This window comes from Pimephales promelas, chromosome 19 (genome assembly GCF_988280905.1).
Source record: "Pimephales promelas chromosome 19, fPimPro1.hap1.1, whole genome shotgun sequence".
In the NCBI taxonomy this organism is placed as follows: Eukaryota; Metazoa; Chordata; class Actinopteri; order Cypriniformes; family Leuciscidae; genus Pimephales; species Pimephales promelas.
The window spans coordinates 22,467,832-22,490,390 of NC_142787.1; the positions used below are offsets into that span (position 1 = coordinate 22,467,832).

Here is a 22,559-nt window from a genome sequence, read left to right on the forward strand (position 1 = left end):
TAACCACTGTATATATACAGTATATATATATATATATATATATATATATATATATATATATATATATACACACTCTCTCTCTCTCTATCTCTCTCTCTCTCACACACACACACACACACACACACACATTTCTATAAATATAACAAAAGTGTGTCATCAAGGTAACCTATCTATGCATTTAGCCCACTGTGATAAATTGAGTATCTTCCATTTCTCCCTCTATCTCAGTGTGTGTGTGTGTGTGTGTGTGTAGGGAGGGGGATTCTCTGACTCACTCCTGACTCATACCCCCATCCTCAGGGCATCACGGGAGGAAGCTAAATCTACCCCTTCCCAATAAACAATCACACTCAAGTACAGATATAACAGAACGTTAATGATTCCATGGGAAACAATGCACTATATTAGGGGGAAATGCACATCTTCTAATCAAACACATGCAAACACTCATGCATCCGAACACAGACACACACACACACTGATAAGAATTCCAGCAACACCGTATATTATAATTGGGAAATCCCTATTGGCAAAGACACAATCAGGTGACCAGCTACCATGGCAACAACCGCCTGCTGTCTGTCTCTGAGGAGCTCAAGGAGTGTAGGAGACTCATTCCCAGATCCAATGTGCTGTCAAAGATGAGAAAGGAGGACTCCCCACTGAAAACAGCATGAATGAAGGGCACATCATCCAAACACTTGCATGACCAACCAACCCAGCATCTGATTTTGATCAGTTCAAGAGCTCTTAAAATTTTCACTAATTTACATAGCCTATATGTATATATATATATATATATATATATATATATATATATATATATATTGACTGCAATAATTTGAATTATGCCTCCTGACCTGTAGGTAAATTCAATAAAAGGGATTGAAAAAATTCAAGCTAGTATACTGCATGCTACCACTCTTACAAATGAGTATGAACAAAACATTTCTTGAAATGTGCTTTTTTTTTTTATCTGAATTACTTATAACCTGATACAGCATCCTAAAAGACCGTGCTCATGGCGTGAGATGCTTAAAAAACAGGAAAAAATGGCATAACCAGCTATTAAAATTTATCACACACAGCAAGACCACCATTCACAAAGGTCTTTCCACATGTGATATTTTTTATGGATGGTTAAGCCATATGTTTAAGCTATACCTTATGTTTAAGGAATTATAAGAAACACCATAGTAATGCTATATTTGACCCCCTTTTGCCTTCAGAATTGCCTTAATTCTACGTGGCATTGATTCAACAAGGTGCTGAAAGCATCCAAATGTTGGCCGATTTTGATAGGAGAGCATCTTTCAGTTGATGGAGATTTGTGGAATGCACATCCAGGGCACTAAGCTCCTGTTTCACCACATCCCAAAGATGCTCTATTGGGTTGAGATCTGGTGAATGTTGGGGCCATTTTAATACAGTGAACTCATTGTCATGTTCATTGTCATGCTCAGGCTGTGGCATTTAAATGATGCCCAATTGGCACTAAGGGGCCTAAAGTCTGCCAAGAAAACATCCCTCACACGATTACACCATTACCACCACCACCACCAGCCTTCACAGTGGTAACAAGGCATGATGGATCCATGTTCCCATTCTGTTTATGCCAAATTCTGACTCTACCATCTGAATGTCTGAACAGAAATCGAGACTCATAAGACCAGGCAACATTTTTCCACTCTTCAACTGTCCAATTTTGGTGAGCTCTTGGAAATTGTAGCCTCTTTTTCCTATTTGTAGTGGAGATGAGTGGTACCCGGTGGGGTCTTCTGCTGTTGTAGCCCATCCGCCTCAAGGTTGTGCGTGTTGTGGCTTCACAAATGCTTTGCTGCATATACTTCGGTTGTAACGAGTGGTTATTTCAGTCAAAGTTGCTCTTCTATCAGCTTGAATCAGTCGGCCCATTCTCCTGCCATCAACAAGGCATTTTCGCCCACAGGACTGCGGCATACTGGATGATTTTCTCTTTTCACACCCTTCTTTGTAAACCCTAGAAATGGTTGTGCGTGAAAATCCTAGTAACTGAGCAGATTGTGAAATACTCACACCAACACGAAATTGCTTAAATCACCTTTCTTTACCATTCTGACATTCAGTTTGGACTTCAGGAGATTGTCTTGGCCAGGACCACACCCCTAAATGCATTAAAGCAACTGCCATGTGATTGGTTGATTAGATAGTTGCATTAATGAGAAATTGAACAGGTGTTTAGGTGAGTATATATACTGTATATATCAATCAACAGACAGTCCTAGTCCTACACAATTTCAGACTATTGATGAACACATCTTTTTTGTATGGTAAAGCAATATTACTCCTAGGCCTTCAGCTAACTTCTGCACATTCTACATAAAATGACGACATCATTTGTGCTATAAATGAAAGCGGCGTGTTCTGAAGTGCATTAACTGTTAACGCAGCCTTGCAACTCGGGATAGATCTGAGCAGATCTGTAAAAGCTGCTGTCATTTATGCGAGAGGAGGATCTGTCAATCAAGGGCTGAGGAAAGTAATTCATGAGCGTATGACTCAGACAGTTTCTAATAAAAGATCCACCTGAATCAGTAAAGCCACTTCTCTGAAACTAAAATCCCAAAGCTGCATTTCAAAGCAATTAGAACATCAGGGTTTGAAGGGAGATTTAAATCTAGAGTCCTTAAACCAGGCCTGCTTTTGGTAATTGCTTGTCGAGTGGCACAGGATGTTCAACACGACAGACTTTCAGGCAGACCAGAACAGAAGAAAGCTTTTCAGTGAGTGTTAAATTAGTGTAAACAGTGTGTGTGTGTGTGGAAGTCTATATCAAAATGCAGACTACGTAAAAGTAAACCTTCCACATGTGAAGAGTAAATATTGTTGAAAGCAATATTTCATTCATTCATTCTGCTAATGACGCTGTTCCCAACAATACATGATATTTGACGATTTATTCCTGCAGTTTAAAATAATGAACATGGCATTAGCGATGCCACTTATTTAATCAAATCGCTGCAGTCCAAATGCAATTTTTGCCTCTGACACACACAGGTAAAAAAAAAAGTGATGTCCAGTAGGGTGAGTCACCATCCTCTGTATGATTTAAAGCCCATGTTCTTGTGTCACATGACCCGTACCGCCTCTCTCCGCCAGAGCTCATAATCCAACAGTGTTAGCTATAGGCACGTAAATGACGCAGTGAATCATCCAATATCTGGATTTTATTATCAGAATATACAGTTGGCACAGTGCTGTTCACTTTAAGGAGGATGTTGCATGAACATTACTTCCTGTTTTCCTTGTTCCACGCTCGCTGTCACTATGGCAACCATGTACTCTTGCTCAGACCTTTCAAATCAAGGTCATATTGAGTTTTCTAGACCAACCACTTATAAGATTTATGGTAATGAAAACAGGCTCATTTGGTAAATCCAACGAATACTGGTTGTTACACTTGTTGCAGAGAACAACAGTACCACTAATGCATGATTCCATGACATGATCCACACCACGTATCAGTCAAGTACCTTGTGACACCAATGTTCGGCAACTATCCATGACTAATACCAGATGACCAGGGTAAGAGAGAGAGAGAGAGAGAGAGAGATGAATAAGTCTGTTTATGAAAGGCATTATCCTCTGTGGTTGGTAAAATCCTGTGCCTCATGAGTACTCAGCCACTCGAAATGCAACTCATCTCAAAAAGCTTCAAACCACTTACGGCTTTTATCGCAGAGGCAGTACCTGAGGGACCGAGGCTTAACTGCTCTGTTCAGATGTTTCCGGAAGTTTAAAAGCAACACATTTCCTGCCTTAAGTGGCCATTTCTCTGAAGATCTGCTCTGTAGTCTGTAGGGTTATGCGCCAAGTTGGCATGCCTTTAAAATTCCAGTTCTGTTTCTAAAATTAAACTGAATTGGAATTTAACAACATCAGCATTGTGTGATTACATTTAATGTGTATTAGGTCTAATTTCTAATTGTCATACCAACAAATTAATGTTCCTTAGAACTGGTTCTGTTTGAAATACAAACACACATATCTGTAATCAGATGCATATTTAAAACTGGAATAAAATCAAATTTTTATCTTTCAAAAGCCCTTCCGATATGTATCCTTGTTTTCGCATGGGTCCGGTGCAGTCTCTTTTTTTTCTGTAGCCACTCCGAATTCTTTTGCAACGCCTTCAATTGTCATTTGAAGCTTTCTGGATTCGCCATCAAATAGATAAGTTTAATTATATTAAGTGCTGTGAAAAAAGGCTATAAATCTCCACCTCCAACATCCTCACACGCAATATAGCTTATACTAGCCGAGACTCTTCTTTATGTGTTCAGATATGACGTGATGACTCAATATAGCCAACTAGCCGAGACTCTTCTTTATGTGTACAGATGTGACGTAATGACGCAAAGACATGCTCGATTCTCCCGCGGAAATCCACCAGTACCACTGGAATTAAAAACATTATTACAAGTTTACCGCTTTGAACACTGGCTGGTTATGTACTTGCTCAAAAATTTATTTTGGATCTTTTTTAAACCCAAAATTACAGACTGCAGCTTTAAAAAATAATACAAAAATCCTATTTCCAAAATTTTGACCAGTAAAGTAATTTCAATATATGTATTTAAATAATTTATATCAAATGTATTTAAACAGCCAATTACATAAAATTCCAAATTTATAACCAATATCTCTCTCTTCTTTCTCTTTATCAGCAAACAGATAAGAGTTTGTTCACCCATGGGCTGTTCTCTCTTCTTCCTAACTGAACTGTGGTCTCTGATTTGTCATTGCCAACAGCCAGATGAATCTGTCACAGCTCATGTTGCTGAAACGGGACTGCCTTCCCGCTCATCATGACCTCCACACACTGTCCCAGCATGCCCTGCAGCACCTGACTGCATCAATGTGCTTTCACAGACACAACATGCATGTAACTGCAGGAACCACAGCCCTTTTGACAAACGGTCCTCTCCTTAAATGTTTTTAATTGTGTTATTTACTCACCACTCACTTACAGTTGTCAAACTTGAGTGTCTCTTCCATGCAAGGAAAGTGGACAGGGAACAGAAAATGTCAAGCTCCAAAAAGGACAAAAAACATCATAAAAATAGTCCACATGATTTGGGTCATTCAGGTACGGGTCAGCAAATGACCTTTAAAAACATGAAATCAGTCACTGTAAATAGATTGTTTGGCTCCTAAGATAAAGTGCAGCAAATGCAGCCATGTAGGCTACTACTAATATATGGATCATTATAACATTACAGGCCCATTCTCTCTCTCTCTCTGGCTGGATGGATAGATTGAGGGTCAACCACTGGCTGTTCTGCTCAGCATCACAGTTATTTTCATCTCCAAGTAGACACCAGCCCTTAGCCCAACTACACACTGTCACTAACTATGAGGTCATCTCAACCATGATTAGATTTAGAGACTCGAGACAACACGTCAGATGTGGATGAGGTCAGCACTAGAGTGTGAATAGACAGGCAGAAAGTCCAGAAGAACGATGACGTGTCATCCGTCACCTCCTCGTGCCTCAGGGAGCCCATGTTACCCTTGTGTCCTCAAACGAGCCCCTGGCAGCGTCTGCTATGGGACACCTTCCTGTCACAAAGCCGATACACAGCGACACAGCTGCTGATTTGTACCAAAGGGGACAAGGCTGACTCAGAGTTGTTGTTTTTTTGGTAGTTTTTCATATCCTGAATTATACATATATGACATATGGGTCATTCTTCAATTGGAGTGGCAAATGAAAGGCTTTTTAAAAACTGAAGTTGCAATAGTCTTTTCATTTCTACACTCTAAAAATTCTGGGTTGGTTTAACCCAACTTTGGGTCAAATATGGACAACCCCAAACAATGGGTTAAAAATATAATTAAAAACTGTAACCCAATGGCTGGGTTTGTCCATATTTGACCCAAAGTTGGGTTTAAACAACCCAGCAATTTTTAGAGTCTATTGTGACGTATATATCCAAAGAAAGCGGCTTCTCAAACATGAAAAAAAAAACTTAATTTTTTCCAACAGAATTGATTGAATGATTGTTTGCTATTGCTGTGATCTCATTGTGACTTTATATAAAAATGTATTGCTACACTCTAAAATATGGACAAACTCAGCCATTGGGTTAAATGTTTAAATTACATTTTTAACTCAACATCTGGGGTTGTCCATATTTTTCCCAAATTTGAGTTTAAAACAACCCAGCATTTTTAGAGTGTATCTATTTTAGAATTTGTTTAATATAGATATTCAGTAAACTGGAAGCTTATAAGAACATTTGGATTTTTGATTAATTTTAGTCAAATAACTAACTTATGCTAACTTACCACAGGCAAATTAATGAAAATTAAAAACTATAAATAAAAATGACATGCTATCATAATAGTTTAAAGATTAGGGGAGATTTGTAGCCTGGATGCCAGCCCGAACTCTGCCCACAACATTTTTTGGTCAGGAAGTTCGGTCTGTAGGCTACTCAATCCATTAAGGAGTAAGATCGGTTCAGAAATGGTCGGGCCAATCAAATTGCCAGAGCGGGCTTTATACGATGATGGACAGATGATCTGCAGTTATGTGATCATCACTTTATCAAAGAGTGCTTGGGTTGAATTGGTTTCCTTCAAAGATGACTGCTGCTGGAGAATTGAGATATAGATTTATTGTTGTAAAATAAATCGACAGCGCATTAATTTTAAAAGACGAACAGAGAACTGCAAGGCATTTGTCGATCGGAAAGATGTGTTTGCCGACCTTCCAATGGGATATGGCAAAAGTTTAATATATCAGCTGAGTCCGATGGTCTCTGAGAAGATGGGATGCAATGAAAACCCTGCGGTTGTTGTGGTTTCTCCTTTGGTTCGCACTCACCCAAATAAAAGGGAGCAACACTCATTTTACGTGCGTGCAGTTGAGTTCTGTTGACAACTATGCTATGCAACTTATACTGCATTGCTCTGATAGGTCTATCCAATTGAGTGCAGGGTATCTTTTTCCTGGTTTGGTTAAGACATGCCTCATAATCAATGCCATACGGAGCATTATCAGACTCACTTTCTGACAATGAAGTCGGGCTAGGAGATTTGGGGAATATTAACAAAAATTGAGTGTCAGCATCAGTTCTGGCAGGCCTAGTCAACATGCTAACGCTATCGGCCGACTACACGGTCTCATCAGCGATCTGCTCAGCTGAAGTGCATCTGCTGTTCATCTCCCCTGTTGCTAATGACTATCAGGGCGCCCTATTTAAGCAGATTCAGTTCGCTCCTAACTGCTGCTGCTCGACTCGATGTATTCACACTTCATTCATCTCTGAAAGTTTTCACTAAGCTAAGTTTCTTTTTAATGCTCATTAGGATATGTTTAATGTTATTAGGATATGGGCACTGTGCTATTGCTAATGCTAACCGTGTGCTTGGGCTTATCGTGTCATTTTCATGCTCTTGCTAGGCTCATGCGATCATGGCAATGTGTTACTGTTGTCATTGGCAACTGCTAGCGTTTCATGTGCAGTGATTTAGCACTTTAGCACAAATCAAGCAGACTGCAGTGATAGATAGTTAACGTTAGTAAATAACAATTCATGGTGCAAACTGAATTATTTCTGATGTGGCACAGCTCTAAAAAGACAGTAAACGGTCACTATTCAGTGAGTCAATTAAAGAAAGTCTCATCTGCTAAATCTTACTTGTCTTTCTTCTACTTAGTTAAATTGCCCCTGGATGCGCTTACTGGCTGCTTAATTCAGCCTTCATTTATTTTTTATCACGTCAGGAGGTTGCTTTATGATCTGTTTGGGGGAGAAGTTTAGCTCTCCTAGTCCTAATTCATGTGAGCATTCCCTAATGCTGCTGCTGTCCTCTGACTCTCTGCTATTTCATGGTGCTCATGAAAGGTCAGAGGACTCCCTGAACAGAGCCAGACTGCCGAATTTTAATTATCAACTTTATTCTATACAATTTCCAAATCATTTGTATTGCCATGTGTGTTCTTGATTTTTAAAGGACCTGATAGAACTATATTTATCAGAATTTAGATAAAATTATGCAAAATCTGGAACCACAGACTCCAATAAAGTGCAACACATGAAATATAGCAAACCCATTAAAAATGAACAAGAAAGTCATCATGCACCCCTCAGATCAACCTGCAATGACCTCAACACACAGGAAGTAGTCCAAATAAAGTCCCCCCTTTTCTCAAAGGGATACTCCACCATTTTGTTTTGTTTTTTTCATATTAAATGTTATTCCCTTAACTAAGACGTGTTCAAACACAAACACCTCCACGTTTTCCCTATTTAAATACAGTTGCTCGAGTAGAGTAACTCAACCTAGGACGGTGACACAAAATAAACTGTCACCCCATTTAACATCAATAGTTGGATAGTTTCTAAAAATGACCTTTCAAAAAGTAGGTTATATGACAATGCTACACTATAAAAAAAAACGGTGTGTTACTGTTTTTGTGTTAGAGAATATAGCTGTTAATGTAAATTAAAGTTGCATAGTGTAGCTGACAATACGGTATTTAGCTGTTAATTTCAAAAACAGTAACACACCGTATTTTTATGGTACGATGCTTACAACCACAGCTGCCAGTATTTTACAGTTTTTTTACAGTGTAGGGTATCTTACCAAATTTAACATATGTACCATGGCATTTTACATGGTAACCCAAGACAAAAAGCCATGGCACATGTACTGCCAGTCTTTTGATCGGATAATGTGTTTACCTGACTTGGAAACAAGTATTATCTTAGCAGTTCCGTGACTAGCGCATCAATTACAAGGCTTTCTCTTAGAATGGCACACAAATTGGCCATTCAGTGAATTCAAGAACTGTGTTAACCTTTTTCACTAGGTACTGTAAAAACTGTCATCAGAATATGAATAAAATAATGGATGCGCTGATGCACATAATGAAGCACGTGAATAGCACTGAATGGAACCTTGTGGTAACACTGTCTTGAGACTCACACTATAATTATCCTGTGTGATCTGCAATGAATTACATTTCCTGAGTAATTACACAATGGAAGCACTTAAATAGAGCACAAGCACACATCATCACACTACACTGGTAATCTGACTTTTATAAAAGCAAAAATATTTCTTTTCTTCTAGTTGGAACCTTGAGACCTCAATTGGAAAGTTACAAAAGTAGCGAACTAAGAGGTAAGTCGTGTTCATGCCATAGCACGTCTCGCTGTGAGGTCTGAGAGGGGAGGCAAGAGAAAGGCTGGCATATTATGAAGCACAGTAGTGTTTTAAATTGACTGTGAGAGCAGACAGGCTGCAGAGTGAGGGGTCAGCGGGGTCAAAGAGGGAAGGTGAAATAACTGATAGGAAATAAGTGTGCGTGACTGAAGAACACGGGGGGACTGGAGGCGGGACTGTGGGAGGAGACCATCTGGGTAAGAAACTGAACTTTGAGGGCAATGTATATCTGTGCATTGTATTTATATAAAATATTTCTGTGTGTTATATAAATAGAAAAGAGGTGATGCATTAACAATCTACAGGCAATAATGGCACTTTAAAAAAAAATAATGAATTTAATTAAAAGATTGTTTAATTTTACTCAAAAATGATATTAGAAACAACTATAATATCACATATTTCTAATATAAGATGTAGAGGTTAAATAGCATTTAGATATGTGTGTTGTCATCCAATGAGAAATACAGAAATCACAGTTTAAAAAAATATTTGCATGATTTGTTATCACATTTTTTGTTTTGTTTTTCTCTAATCAACTTAGATAATTTATGTGGTTCAGATAACATAATAATTTGAGTCTCTAGATTGAACCAATTGTATTGACTCAATTTTTTTTATTTCAACGAACTTGATGAAATTTCAATGAAGCAACAATACACTCTAAAAAATGCTGGGTTGTTTCACCTCAATTTTGGGTGAAATAAGGACAAACCAAGCCATTGGGTCAATTTTTTCAATTACTTTTTTAACCCAACATTTGGATTTGTCCGCATTTGACCCAAAAATTGGGCTAAAACAACCCAGCATTTTACTTTTTTAAGTTAAAACAACAATATATACATATTTTTACAGTGCATGAATGACCAATGAACATCAATGTGATCAATTGCATTAAATTATTTGCATTTGTTCTTAAAATAACTCATTTGAATTTGTCCCAGACATTGTTTCCTCTACAAAAATGTATACCACAGGATGTGCCACCTGGGTTTCAATAATAGCTGAAGCCTCTTAAATGTCTGGTAAAGCTGGAGAGCACTATACACAGCATGAAAGTTCATCGATTTTTAGATGGAGAGTCATATACCTTTGAATTAGGATCTTAAAATTTCAACTTTCACCAGGAAGGACCATAGGGAAGGACATTCAAAATGACAACTGGGCTACAGGCATTTTTAAGAAGTGTAAAAGATTTGTAATTCTTTTTAACAAGGCCAGATCCAATTATTAGGCCATTAAATCCAATTAGCATGAATTGTTAAGTAGTTTCATTACAGTTCCCAGTTTATAAAACACCCATGACTATTAATGCAAATGATTTATTAATGAACTTTAATTTGCATTAATAATTAATCACAAAACAGTCCTAACAGTTTCAGACTTCAGCATAAACCTCTGTAATGTAAAGACGGTGCAATTGCATCTAAACAGAGCACCCAACGGGACAATTACACCCTTGACTCAGTGTTTGTCAGAGCATTAACCCTGTCTGGATGGCACTAATGTGTCATTAACTCTTTCCCCGCCAGCGTTTTAAAAAAAAGTTGCCAGCCACCGCCAGGGTTTTTGACGATTTTCGCTAAATTTGAATGCCCCCGCTGAATATTTTCTTCCATGAATATATGAAGATGATATATATAAAAATAAAGATCTGAGCCTCTGCTTTTAGGCAAAAAAAACGTTTTTATTTTATCTTCATCTGTTCTTTTTTTATTGCCTCTTGAACAGAGGTAGGTTTTGTCAAAAACACAACATTTTGGACAAAAAACTGAGAAAAAGGTGTTTTTATCAAACAAGTGCATTTAAAAGCAGAATACATTCAGATGTTGTTTCCTTCATATATAAAACTTTCCAAAATAAATTAAAAACATAAAATAAATGTAAAATATATCAAATTTCCCAGGATGTAAGGGAAATGTAACTTTTGCAATAAAACTTCTGCCTCTGCCTCTCTGTGTTCTACCTGTGAATAATGAATAATTGGAATTACAATAAACAGGCCTAGACACACACACACACACACACACACACAAATACATATTACAATGTGGTAAATGTGCACAAAGAGAGAAATAATTTGACAATTACACCTTCATATTTAGACAGCCACACATAAATGCCTGCACACACACATACATATTATAGTGTCATAATATTATACGATCTATCTGCGGCACGTCCATGGCTAGCATGAACATGTGCATCTCTCTCACTGACTACTTCGTCCCGATCAGATTCAGAATTATCAAATAAAGAGTGATCGGACTCCGAGTCCATTAACCTCCAGTACTTCAGCCATATACCTCTGCATTGTCTGTCTGATACATTCTCACTACTCCACTGTTTGAGACGATTGCAATCTGTTTCTCTAAACAAAGAGTTGCGCAATCATTCAGGACATGCGCGCAGGTCTTCCTTACCGTATACCACCTAAAACACGGATACCCGGAAAATTCCGTGTTTGGCGCAGATGCGTTTTTTCATTAAACACGGAAAATTCCGTGTTTGGCGGGGAAAGAGTTAAGTTGCTGCTGCATCCTGTTTACCGACTGTAGACGTCTTGTCACATGCTGAGCAAACTGTAAAAAATAATAATAATAAATAAAAAAAATCCTGCCACCTGTAAGCCACTAAGCTCTTCTATGCATCAGTTTTACATGCTTTATCTCAAACACACAGGTGTGAATACTAATGACTCAATGATGGTCTTGAACTGTGGTTTCTGTTTGAATTTATAGAGAGTGAGTTGTTTTAAATTAGGAAACAACTCAATCCTCCCTGAGAATAGAGCAGGTGTTGATGTTTTATGTATAACCCTATTAGGACAGCGTATGAGACAGACTTGGCTTATGGCCTAACAATCTGACAAATATAAATAATCAAAAGCAGCCTGAAGTTGGGGAGCGCAGGCATTTGTTCTGTTCCAAAACCTAGTGAACATTTTCTTTCTTCTGTAGAACACAAACTCTATTGAAGTTTGAAGTTAAGAACCCAAAAATAAAAAAAAGTAAGATAAGATCAAAAGTAAGAACCCTTTAGGGTCTTTGTAACCAGGAAAAGGGTTCTATATGGATCCTTTTGGGTTTATTCAATATTTTTGTCCTTTCCGGATTAGATATTTCATAATATTGAGAAACATCAAGTTTTAAATGTATACCTAAAATGTATTTATGAATACGTGTGAATGATCACAAAATTCAAGATATGGGGGTTAGAAAATGTATATATTTCTATAATTTTATGTTGTTAATCAGTATCACACAAAGAGTGCCATTTCAGATTTTCTCCTCCAAAAATCAGCATGATGAAAATGTGATATTAAGCTACTACAACAGTTTAATAAACAATAATTTAATTATAACTACAAAATGTTGCAGAATAATGTAATATATGAATGAATAACAGCCTGTAAAGAACCTTTGTGCCAAAATTGTTCTTTCTTGTCATTATAGAACCCTTTTTAGCATAAAAGTTTCTTTGGAGTTGAGTAAAGAACCCTATGCTTCATATAGAACCCAAATGAACACTTTTTTCTAAGATAAGAAGATAAGTGTAAGGTACTGTAAGTAAGTATTACATACATGCAACAATAATTAAACAATGCATTGACTTTTACTTTTGATACTTATGTACTCGAGTACTTCTAACTTTTACTTGTTGTAACAGAGCAATATATGACTAGTATGAGTATCTGTACTTTTACTCAGTAAGGAAGTTGTGTACTTTGTCCACCTCTGCTCTAGTGCCAACTAGATTGATCAGTTCTCAGTGATAAATTCCATAGCAGGTTCAGTGGAAACTTGCTGTGCTCGTTTTCAGAGAACGGCCTGACTTGCTGACCTTACCGCGGTTAATAATACACTCTGCCAGTGTGGACACAGGATGCTGAAAATGCCTGGGCACACACTCCACTCCATTCGCCCGGATTATTCACTCATTTCCAAACAAACAGGGAATTATAAAGCACCTTAAGGTTGCACGCAGGGGCTTGTGTGTCTGGCTTTACCTCTGCACTCTGGATGTGTGTTTTGATTTATGGCTCAGAGGCGGATGTGGTGCCATGACCTCATCCCCTGACCCCAGGTCATCACAATAAAACGGACTGCCGATAATCAATTTCTCATAACCGAAGAGTTAGAGTAAGCTCTGACCTAGGCATTATTCAGTTGAGGGACAAGGCAAGCAATGAAAGCCAGTACGCATAAACCATGATCCCTTTTACCAATCTACAGTGATGCTTCTCTGTAACCACAGTGATTAAATAAAATGTTGGCAAGACAAAATAAATAAATAAATAAATGATGGCGTATGAGTATATTTATTCCCTTTACCCTCAATCATGTCAAACTCTTTATTTCACAACAACTGCTTTATAGTAAATCATTATTTTCAGGCAGACTCTTTGAGGCACGTCTGAGAAAAAGCACACGCTGCTCAGTAAACCATTTAAGAAAAGCTCCATCCTGCATCTGCCAAGCTCATCTCATTTTTTTTTTTTTCATGAAGAAATAAGTTTGATTTAAAATCTAGGCATACAAGTCTTAAGGCAGACAATGTGGGAACTTTTTGACATTTTTTTTTTTAATTTTCTGTTCTACAAATATCTGTTACTACACTTAAATAATTCAGCACTCTGATTTTCTCAGAAGAAAAAAATCAAACATTTGCGGTATTGAAATCTGTTCAATACCGAAGAGTGCAAAGTCACCAGAAACGCCGGAGCTGTCTAAAATTTCAGCATTGTCTGCATATGGTTGTCTACAACAGCAAACCACCCAGTTCCAGAAAGAGATCAAATTATATTGTGCAGCTTCCTTACTCAGTCTCTCTTCTGTCACTTGTTATTAAGCTACATTCAAATATACAGCATTAGCTGTAAAGGAAGTGGCTTTCCTGTAATGGTAAAGTAAAAGAAGCAGATCAATCAATGGCAGTGACATCAATAACCATATTGTCATGTAGGCCTAATTTAATTTAGTAGACTGAAGCTGAAGTCATGATGTGTCCACCAATAGAAGATTTTTACTCTTCTGCAAACATGTTAAGTGTTCAAGGTCATTCTTTGTTTGCTGATTCATTTCTTATTGGAAAAATCCCAATGAATTTAATTTGACGCGTTAGCTTTTTGGTAAATGGAATGGCAAATGGACTGCATTTATATAGTGCTTTCACAGACCCAATGGCCACCAAAGCGCTTTACAGATTGCCTCACATTCACCCATTTATTTTCAGCCAAGCCATTTATATATTTCCAGCCATGTAGGCTATGTGTACTTTCCTCTGTTCAGTAAATTACTTATTGTGGGCAAGATTAACAAGGTCAACACACGTTTTGCAGGGCGTTTGCATTTTTTATAAATAAAAATGTGGTGTTTATCAGCTTGACTGAGCATCCTGCATAATGCAGAATCGTACCTTTAACCTATGTGTATTGACTCTGATATGAGATAGATAGAGTAGATTGGTATGTAAATAATTTTCTAAAATTATATCTCAGGATTTTATTAACTTGGCCAACATCTAGCGACACAAACATAGGCTACATGTAGCCTACAAATACGGACGTAGCCTAGAGCTAGATAGCTCTATCTCCCACTCACAAAATGTAGTAGGCCTAGCTTATGTTTGGTGCTCTTTCGCCATCTCGTGGTTTGAAAGAAGTCTTTCAATCTTCAGACTGTGTTTGAAAGAATCATTGAGTGGTCTCCACACAGCAGACTATTATTCCGTAACCTTTTAGTTCGTAATCAGTTATATTTCACTTCCATTTTTGACAACGTAGTGTCGCTACAGCATCCTATTTTGCTTAGCTAATATAACAACAACTGACGCTTGTTCGTGACACTACAACTGTATGTGGCAAAGTACATAGTGAATATTGCATACTTAATATCTGCACGTTTTTCAAGAAGAAAAACGCAAACGTGAAAGCCCAATGGGCCTTTGTTTTGAATAAGCGCTGTAAAGTGGGAGACGCTGGGTGGCGCTGTTGCTCTGTTGTGGTGTGTTACAGACGCTTGTGTGTTCTGTTGGACAGGCAGAGACTCAGAAAGCACCATTCACTTACATCAATAGATGATCTGCTGGTTGCAGCCGCTGTTTGATTGTGACATTGAACAGTGAAGAGCACTTCAGGCTCCGACAAACTATGATGGAATTATGACAGGTTATAAAAACACTCGTGGATAGAGACATGAAACTCGGAGCCCCTAGGTGAGTAAAGTTGTTTGAATGATGCTGCCTCGTACTTAAATGGCTTCAAGTGTCAACATGTGCAGCAGGTTATTTTAAGCACTATAAAGTATTATGTCTATTTTTAAATATTTTAATGTAATAATGATAGCTATTATTAGGGTGACCATATTTTGATTACCGAAAACCAGGACTCTCGGCCCGGCAAACAGATAGCCTACTCAAATGATACTCGAAGTTTACTCAAAGATGCCTTATTCATTTCAATACATTTTAAAGTAGACTATGCCTTCTCTGTATGGGTAGAAAATTATATTACAAATTCAGAAATTCAGGCTTACTCAACATGTTTTATTATGACAGGTTTCAAAAATAATGAATGAAATAATGTATTAGAAAAATATATATTTAAATAATAAATAACTAAAAGAAATACCTCCAAATTGAACAAAAATAGCTCTCACAAACGAAATAACAAAATATATTTATATCTTTAGTTTTCTTCCTCTTATCTTGTTTTTCTTCCTCATCCTCATTGTTTGCCCATCTATTTTGCTGTAGAGCTGATCTTTCTGAGCAGTTTTTTTAAAACCAGGACATTTTCATCACTTTATAAAAAACAGCTAGGACAGTGACAACAGGACATGTTCTGGGAAAACAGGACTGTTGGTCACCCTATATTATTATTGTTGTTTGTTTAATGTTTTGATAAGATGTGGTTTGTTTTTTCCTAAATTGTAAAGATGTACACCTGTTTTGTTATTTGTTTATTGATTTTGAAGAAATTTGCCTCCAACTTTGAAATTTACAGCTGTGGTTGAAATAATTATGAATTTGTTCAAGAAATCATATGATTTGCACACTTTAAACAGCCAAAGATGTAATTGTCATCATAGTTTATTAATTTTATTTGTACAGAGGAACTGATCCTGATCAAGATTAAAACCACATTTAGCTTTATCTATTCATTTATTTATTTCAAGATGAGCAAAGACTTTGGGAATCCATTTTTAGTCAGTTAAAAAGATTGTTTTTAAAAAGATGTGAAGAGTGTTATTGTTTTATTATATCAAAAGGTAGTTCCCCAACGTCTTTGTTGATCCTGAAACAACATTCAAATCAACCAATCAGATTTGGGGGACAAGTTTACAATTTATGTCAAGTTTAAGCTTACAACCAGGGTTAGGTGGTTATACATCAGTGTTATTATCCCTAAAATCAGAGTGAAATGATATGTGAATAAGTTATGGGTAGGGTTAGGGCTAAGCTTAAGGGTAAGGAATAGGGTTAAGACAACATTGTCAGACAATGATGTACCATGATCAAAAAGATATGTCTTGGCAAAATCACAGTGAGCTAACAACATGATCAATGTGTGTTTCACACCACTATTTGTGTCACTCCCATATGGGTTTTATGATTGTGTAAAAATGTCACTCTTGTTTATGAGGCTTATGGTTTAGTTTTTTTAGTTTTTTCACCACAGATTGTATTTTATCCCTTTAATGCAAATGCCACTCCATTTTCCTGGTGGCGTGAAATGAAAAAAAGAGGTTGTGTGGGAAGGTGTCAAAATTGTTTATCGGAGGGATTGTCAGTGCATATTCTTTTCATTATGTCAATTATGTCACATTGTTTTGATTTGTATAAGAAGAGAAGCCAATCAAATCGTAACAACCGAGTATTGGCAAGAGGTTACAATGACAATAACTTACCAAGAGTTATACAATAGGTGTTATTTTTAATTAAAACTTTGAGCTACCTACTTCATCGATATGTTAGTTAATGTTTTTCAGGTTTTTTTGTAAATTGTTTAATAATTAAGCATCCAGGTTGTGATGCATCACTTTAGGGTGCAGTTTCAAGAATAACATGTCAGCTCTAAAGGGTTACTTCACCCAAAAAGGAAAATTCTGTAATTAATTACTCACTGCAAACCCATACGATTTTTTTTTTATTCTTCGGAACACAAATTAATATCTTTTTGATGAAATAAGAGACCTTTCATTCCCTTCATTGAAAGTCCACGCAACTACAACTTTGACTCTTCAAAAAGTTCATAAAGAGATCGCAAAACCAATCCATATAAACTGAGCGGTTTAGTCCAAATTTTCTGAAGAGACACAAATAAACCTCAAACGTACTGTGTAACACTCAAACGAACTGCGTAACACACGAGAATGAACCTTATTGGTTCTTAATAAAGCTCAAACGTATATATAACACACGAGAATGAACCTCATTGGTTCTTAAAGCTCAAACGTGCTATGTAATACGAGAATGAACCTCATTGGTTCTTAAAGAAGCTCAAACGTGCTGCGTAACACGAGAATGAACTTCATTGGTTCTTAAAGAAGCTCAAACGTGCTGCGTAACATGAGAATGAACCTCATTGGTTCTTAATAAAGCTCAAACGTATATATAACACACGAGAATGAACCTCATTGGTTCTTAAAGCTCAAACGTGCTGCGTAACACGAGAATTAACCTCATTGGTTCTTAAAGAAGCTCAAACGTGCTGCGTAACACGAGAATGAACTTCATTGGTTCTTAAAGAAGCTCAAAGGTGCTGCGTAACACAAGAATGAACCTCATTGGTTCGTGAGGAAGCTTAAAACGGCACGTCAAGCAAACATGCTTGAGCTTCCATTTACCACAACTGATGTGTGAGGTGATGGATGTTTATGTGAATAAAAGCCTAAATTCAATCTTTTCATCATAAAGTGATCGAGCGCTAGTTCAGAAAGACTAAACCAATTAATTTGGATTCGTTTTACAATCACTTTATGAACTTTTGAAGTGTCAAAGAGGGACAGAAATCATTTGTGTTCCGAAGTTGAACAAAAGTCTTTCGGTTTTGGAAATGATTTTCAGGTGAACTAAGCCTTTAAGTATTCAGTTTTAAGTAAATTTAAAATTGTACCAACCAGCTTATTTAATCCTGTTATAAAAACAGGAAATTTCAAAGTCCTACATTATTTATCTAGACAGATCTATATGCTTCAGACAGTTAACCAAGTTTGAAATCCCTGGAGCTGAAGGGAATAGTGGGCTCTTAGATCTTATGAGACAAGATTAATGAAAGTTAATGCTTTCATACTTCAGCTCAGCTTTCTTTTTGGGTCATTCGGAAAAAAAAAAGTAATGGATGCCATTCCCAGTGTGATTTTTAAGTAAAGTTTCATAAGATTTGAAACATTCTAACAATTACATAATGTGTTTAAGAGTATTTAAATGACATTGTGGTATCTGAAGCTAAATGAATGCATTTTTTACTTAATAACTATGTAGCTTCTGAAAGGTAACATTAGTTACAATTTAATTTGATAAGCCTTGTTCTCAAGTTGCTTCTTAGAAAGATGTATACTTTTCAATTGTTCACTATACAAAATAATGGTATAAGGGTTGACATTTTAATATTGTGCCCTACTAACAGATGAGAATATAGAGATTAGAGAATAAAAAAAAATGCTAGATTTTATTTATTCTGTTAACTGGTTAATTTCTACAGAGCCCACGAGGGGACGTGGTGAGGAAAAATTATATTGGAATGCTTTTGAGTTCTCTCACAAAACTATTGAGTTCCCAGAGAAAATTAGTTTTGTGAATGAACGCAAACTTGCAAGAGGAGCGCATCTCATATACTTTTCCATCACCACGTCCTTTTAGGGATTCCACCTATTTCTATATTGACACATAAAATCGCCTTCATATGTTTAATTGTTAAATTGACTATTTTTTACACATACATATCAGGGACACAAATGTCTCCTGTTTTATAGAATGACCCTTTTACCCTCTCCTTTAACAAAAAAAGCATCCTGTGTAAACCAGTTGTCCTTTCTATGTATCTGTTCATAGCCTATTTTGTATAGTGTGTCTGAAACAGGGGTATTATTATTATCATGCGGCTCATTTGAAACTCAAATGAAAGCAACAGAACAGGAAAGAAGCGTCCACGCTTTCTCTCTAATACCCACTTGAGCCTGCCAGCTGGGCAAATACATCTCACACTTCCAGTGTTTACTCTGTGAGAGCTCTCTCCACTTCTGCTTGAGTTATGGCTCAAGCGACATAGGCACAGGGTGCAATTTGGCCACTGTTGGCATCAACCCTGCAATGATGGAGTGCATGTGCTTTGTGTTGAAGTTGTCCTATCTTCAATATTTGGTGTGTGTTTTGAGATTGAGAATCTAAAAAGGCTTACATTTTCCAGTTTTTCCCTAACCTTTTTTGTTTTATCCACAGTCCCATCAGTAATACTGTTAAGTCAGGGAAGTCAGCAAAAACTATTTAGTCAGGGAAAGTTATATTTAAAGGGGATCATAGACTCATCATGGCTCATATTCTCATGTTATATATCCCAGAAGTCTGTTTCATATACAAAGGTGCTGATTGTTTATTCTCAATGCTCTCACTTTGAAGCTCATGCTGAAAGAATATGATTGAATCTGTGATTTGAGAACCCAAATCAGTTGTGTTTGTCCCATAGGAGTGGGACTGCTGTTTCTTGTGTGAACCAAACTCCATCTGACCACTTCCATACAGATGACCAGTGATGGCCACAGCATCAGACTCAGCGGACGAGTAAGAACCACCTCAGATATTTTTACTACGAAGATTAATACAAATTTATCTTATATTCATGTATAATTACCGTCACTTATTTGCCTACAGTGCAGTGGATCCAGTCATGTCTAAACACACTTTAAGGATAATGCTGTCTATTGTCCTGGTAACCATCATCATATTGACTGTGCTTGGCAATTTGCTTGTGATTGTGGCTCTCTGTAAAGACAGACAGTTAAGGTAATGGTGCTTCATATCTACATTTAAATTTACCATGTCAATGTACATTTTTGATGGTAAAAATAAAGCTTTAAAATGCAAGATATCTAAAAGTAAGCTGATTCCCCCAAAATGTGGTTCTGTTTTCAAAAAAAAATTATGTTTGTTTGAGAAATGTCTGTTTGTTTGAGACCAGCCTCACATAGCAGTAATGGCTCAACCAATTGTGTGAGTTTGGGACGGGGCTATCAGTTAAAATATAATGGATTTATGTGGTTAATATCCCAGCAAACACAGAACGTTCCCCTAATGTTCCCGAATGTCTTAAAAATATCTTAATTCGTGTTCCGAAGTTGAACGAAGGTCTTACGGGGTTGGAACAACATGAGGGAGAGTAACAGCATTTTTGGGTGAACTAACCCTTTAAGGGAAAGTTCTAGGAACGTTCTGGGAACCAAAAACTTACTTTCCCAGAACGTTTCTAGAACCTAAATTTGTTTGCTGGGTACATTTACCAATCAGTGTTGAAAGTGCAAACTGTAGCACCAAACTGCAAAATAATTTTTTATCAGTATTTTTGTTTTTCTTTCTAATAAAAATGTCTTTAAAAACCTTAAAACAAGGTGAATTTACTTGAGAAGCAAAACGGCACATAAGGATTTGTTTTCAGACAAACGATACATCTTGAATCTTGAAACCCCACTGTGCAGTTAGTTTTCCTACAACCAGAAAACAAGTTTGTTCTCTGTCCTCAATTTGTTCTCTGAAAACAAACCTTAAAATCGTAGGCAGTTTGCTTCTCAAGTCAATCTCATTTTAAAGCTACACTGTGTGATTTTTACCCCCATCTAGCGGTGAAAAGGTATATGACCATCCAGTGAATATTAGTTTCTGTTCCTCTCAATTCCGATTTCGTTTTAACTCCTACGGTGGCCAATGTAGTCCAAGATTAGTAGTCCAAGTCCAAGTAGTCCAAGTCCATGTAGTGTAGTGTAGTCCAAGTCCATGGCTTCCAGTTCGACCTCGTCCATGAGTGTTAACTCAAACGTAAACGCGAAAGGCGAAGCTTGAATTAACGGGTATGTCCCTCTTTGGCTAATGTACTTTCAAGATGGAGGGTCAACATGGCGACCGACATTAGAACCCCTAACCCGTATGTATTTTCAATGGCATATTACACACTCACGAGAATACTTTATCACTTGAACGAAGTAAATATACATTAATGAGCACATATATTTTTGAAAGAACTAAGTGTTTTTAGCTAAGAATAAACTAAAAGAGTTACACAGTGTAGCTTTAAAGATGCTTAGATACTTTCTGGAAAGTGAGACATAAATGCAAGGAAAATATTTTCTGCAATTAAATTTTTGTTTTTTCATATGTATAGGGTTCTCAGAAGTGCAAGTCATCATAGTTGGGTAATAGTTGTGTCACTTCTATAGTGATGAATAAATACAAACCAATAAATGTTTGTGTACCCCTTGTCTCCAATAGCAAAAGAAAAAATCCATGATGAAAGCATTTGTATGACTTTACATAAGAAGAAAAAAAATATTGAGAGACTTGATTACATTGGTCAAATTTCCCATCCCTCTATCAGCTGTTGTATTCAAGAAACATTAGAAATTAGAAACTTTGAATATAATATAAATAACTTCCATAAAAAGCTCCATAAGTATGATAAAATGTCATTAAATTGCAAACTGTACAGACATTGTATGTCTATAAATATTTTGTGTGTGTGTGTGTGTGTGTGTGTATCTACTGTTCTAAACATAGGAAGAAGAAGACCAACTTCTTCGTTGTATCCCTGGCCTTTGTAGACCTTCTAGTTGCCCTTGTTGTGATGCCCCTGGCAGCCATAGAGTTGACCACGGGTCAGTGGAGTTACGGAGACACGTTCTGCTTGGTCCGTACCTCACTGGACGTGCAGCTGACCACTGTATCTATTCTGCATCTGTGCTGCATTGCACTAGACAGGTAAGTGCTGCTCATGAAGCTAATATAGTAACAAAATAAATGCTAATGTCCTACACAAATAACTGCTTGTGTTGCCATGGCAATATTGAAAAGAGAAGCCTATATTTAGACAGTTTTGGGATGGCAATTTTCATTGCTAGACTTGATCACATTTTTTTCTCTTTAAAAACATTTGTATTTTGATACAGTATACATATACTGTATATTACTGTCCAGTTTCTAATTATTATGTGTCTTTGCGTAAACTGTACATTCAAAATCGTATGCTCAAAAAAGAAACACATAATTTATGTCCTCACACTAACTCCAAGGGGCTTGTCAGCGTGTCAGCTAATTATGTGTAATTTGCAGTTACATACCGTATGCTAATTTTC

At 36.9% G+C, this 22,559-nt stretch overlaps 1 protein-coding gene across 4 annotated transcripts in view; it reads left to right on the forward strand.

The window, feature by feature from the left end:
* The window catches only part of LOC120490842 (5-hydroxytryptamine receptor 4), an 80,576-nt gene that overhangs the window by 39,810 nt on the left and 18,207 nt on the right, over nucleotides 1–22,559 (forward strand). For 2 of the 4 annotated variants that reach the window (XM_039688329.2, XM_039688331.2), the window contains exons 1-4: nucleotides 15,267–15,435; nucleotides 19,907–20,001; nucleotides 20,092–20,223; nucleotides 21,985–22,185. In XM_039688329.2, the coding sequence (XP_039544263.1) occupies nucleotides 19,973–20,001; nucleotides 20,092–20,223; nucleotides 21,985–22,185 (362 nt within the window). In that variant the 5' untranslated portion in view covers nucleotides 15,267–15,435; nucleotides 19,907–19,972. Of the gene's footprint in view, nucleotides 1–7,246; nucleotides 9,178–15,266; nucleotides 15,436–19,906; nucleotides 20,002–20,091; nucleotides 20,224–21,984; nucleotides 22,186–22,559 lie in introns of those variants that run through there. The other 2 variants (XM_039688330.2, XM_089123576.1) reach the window with 2 other exon arrangements.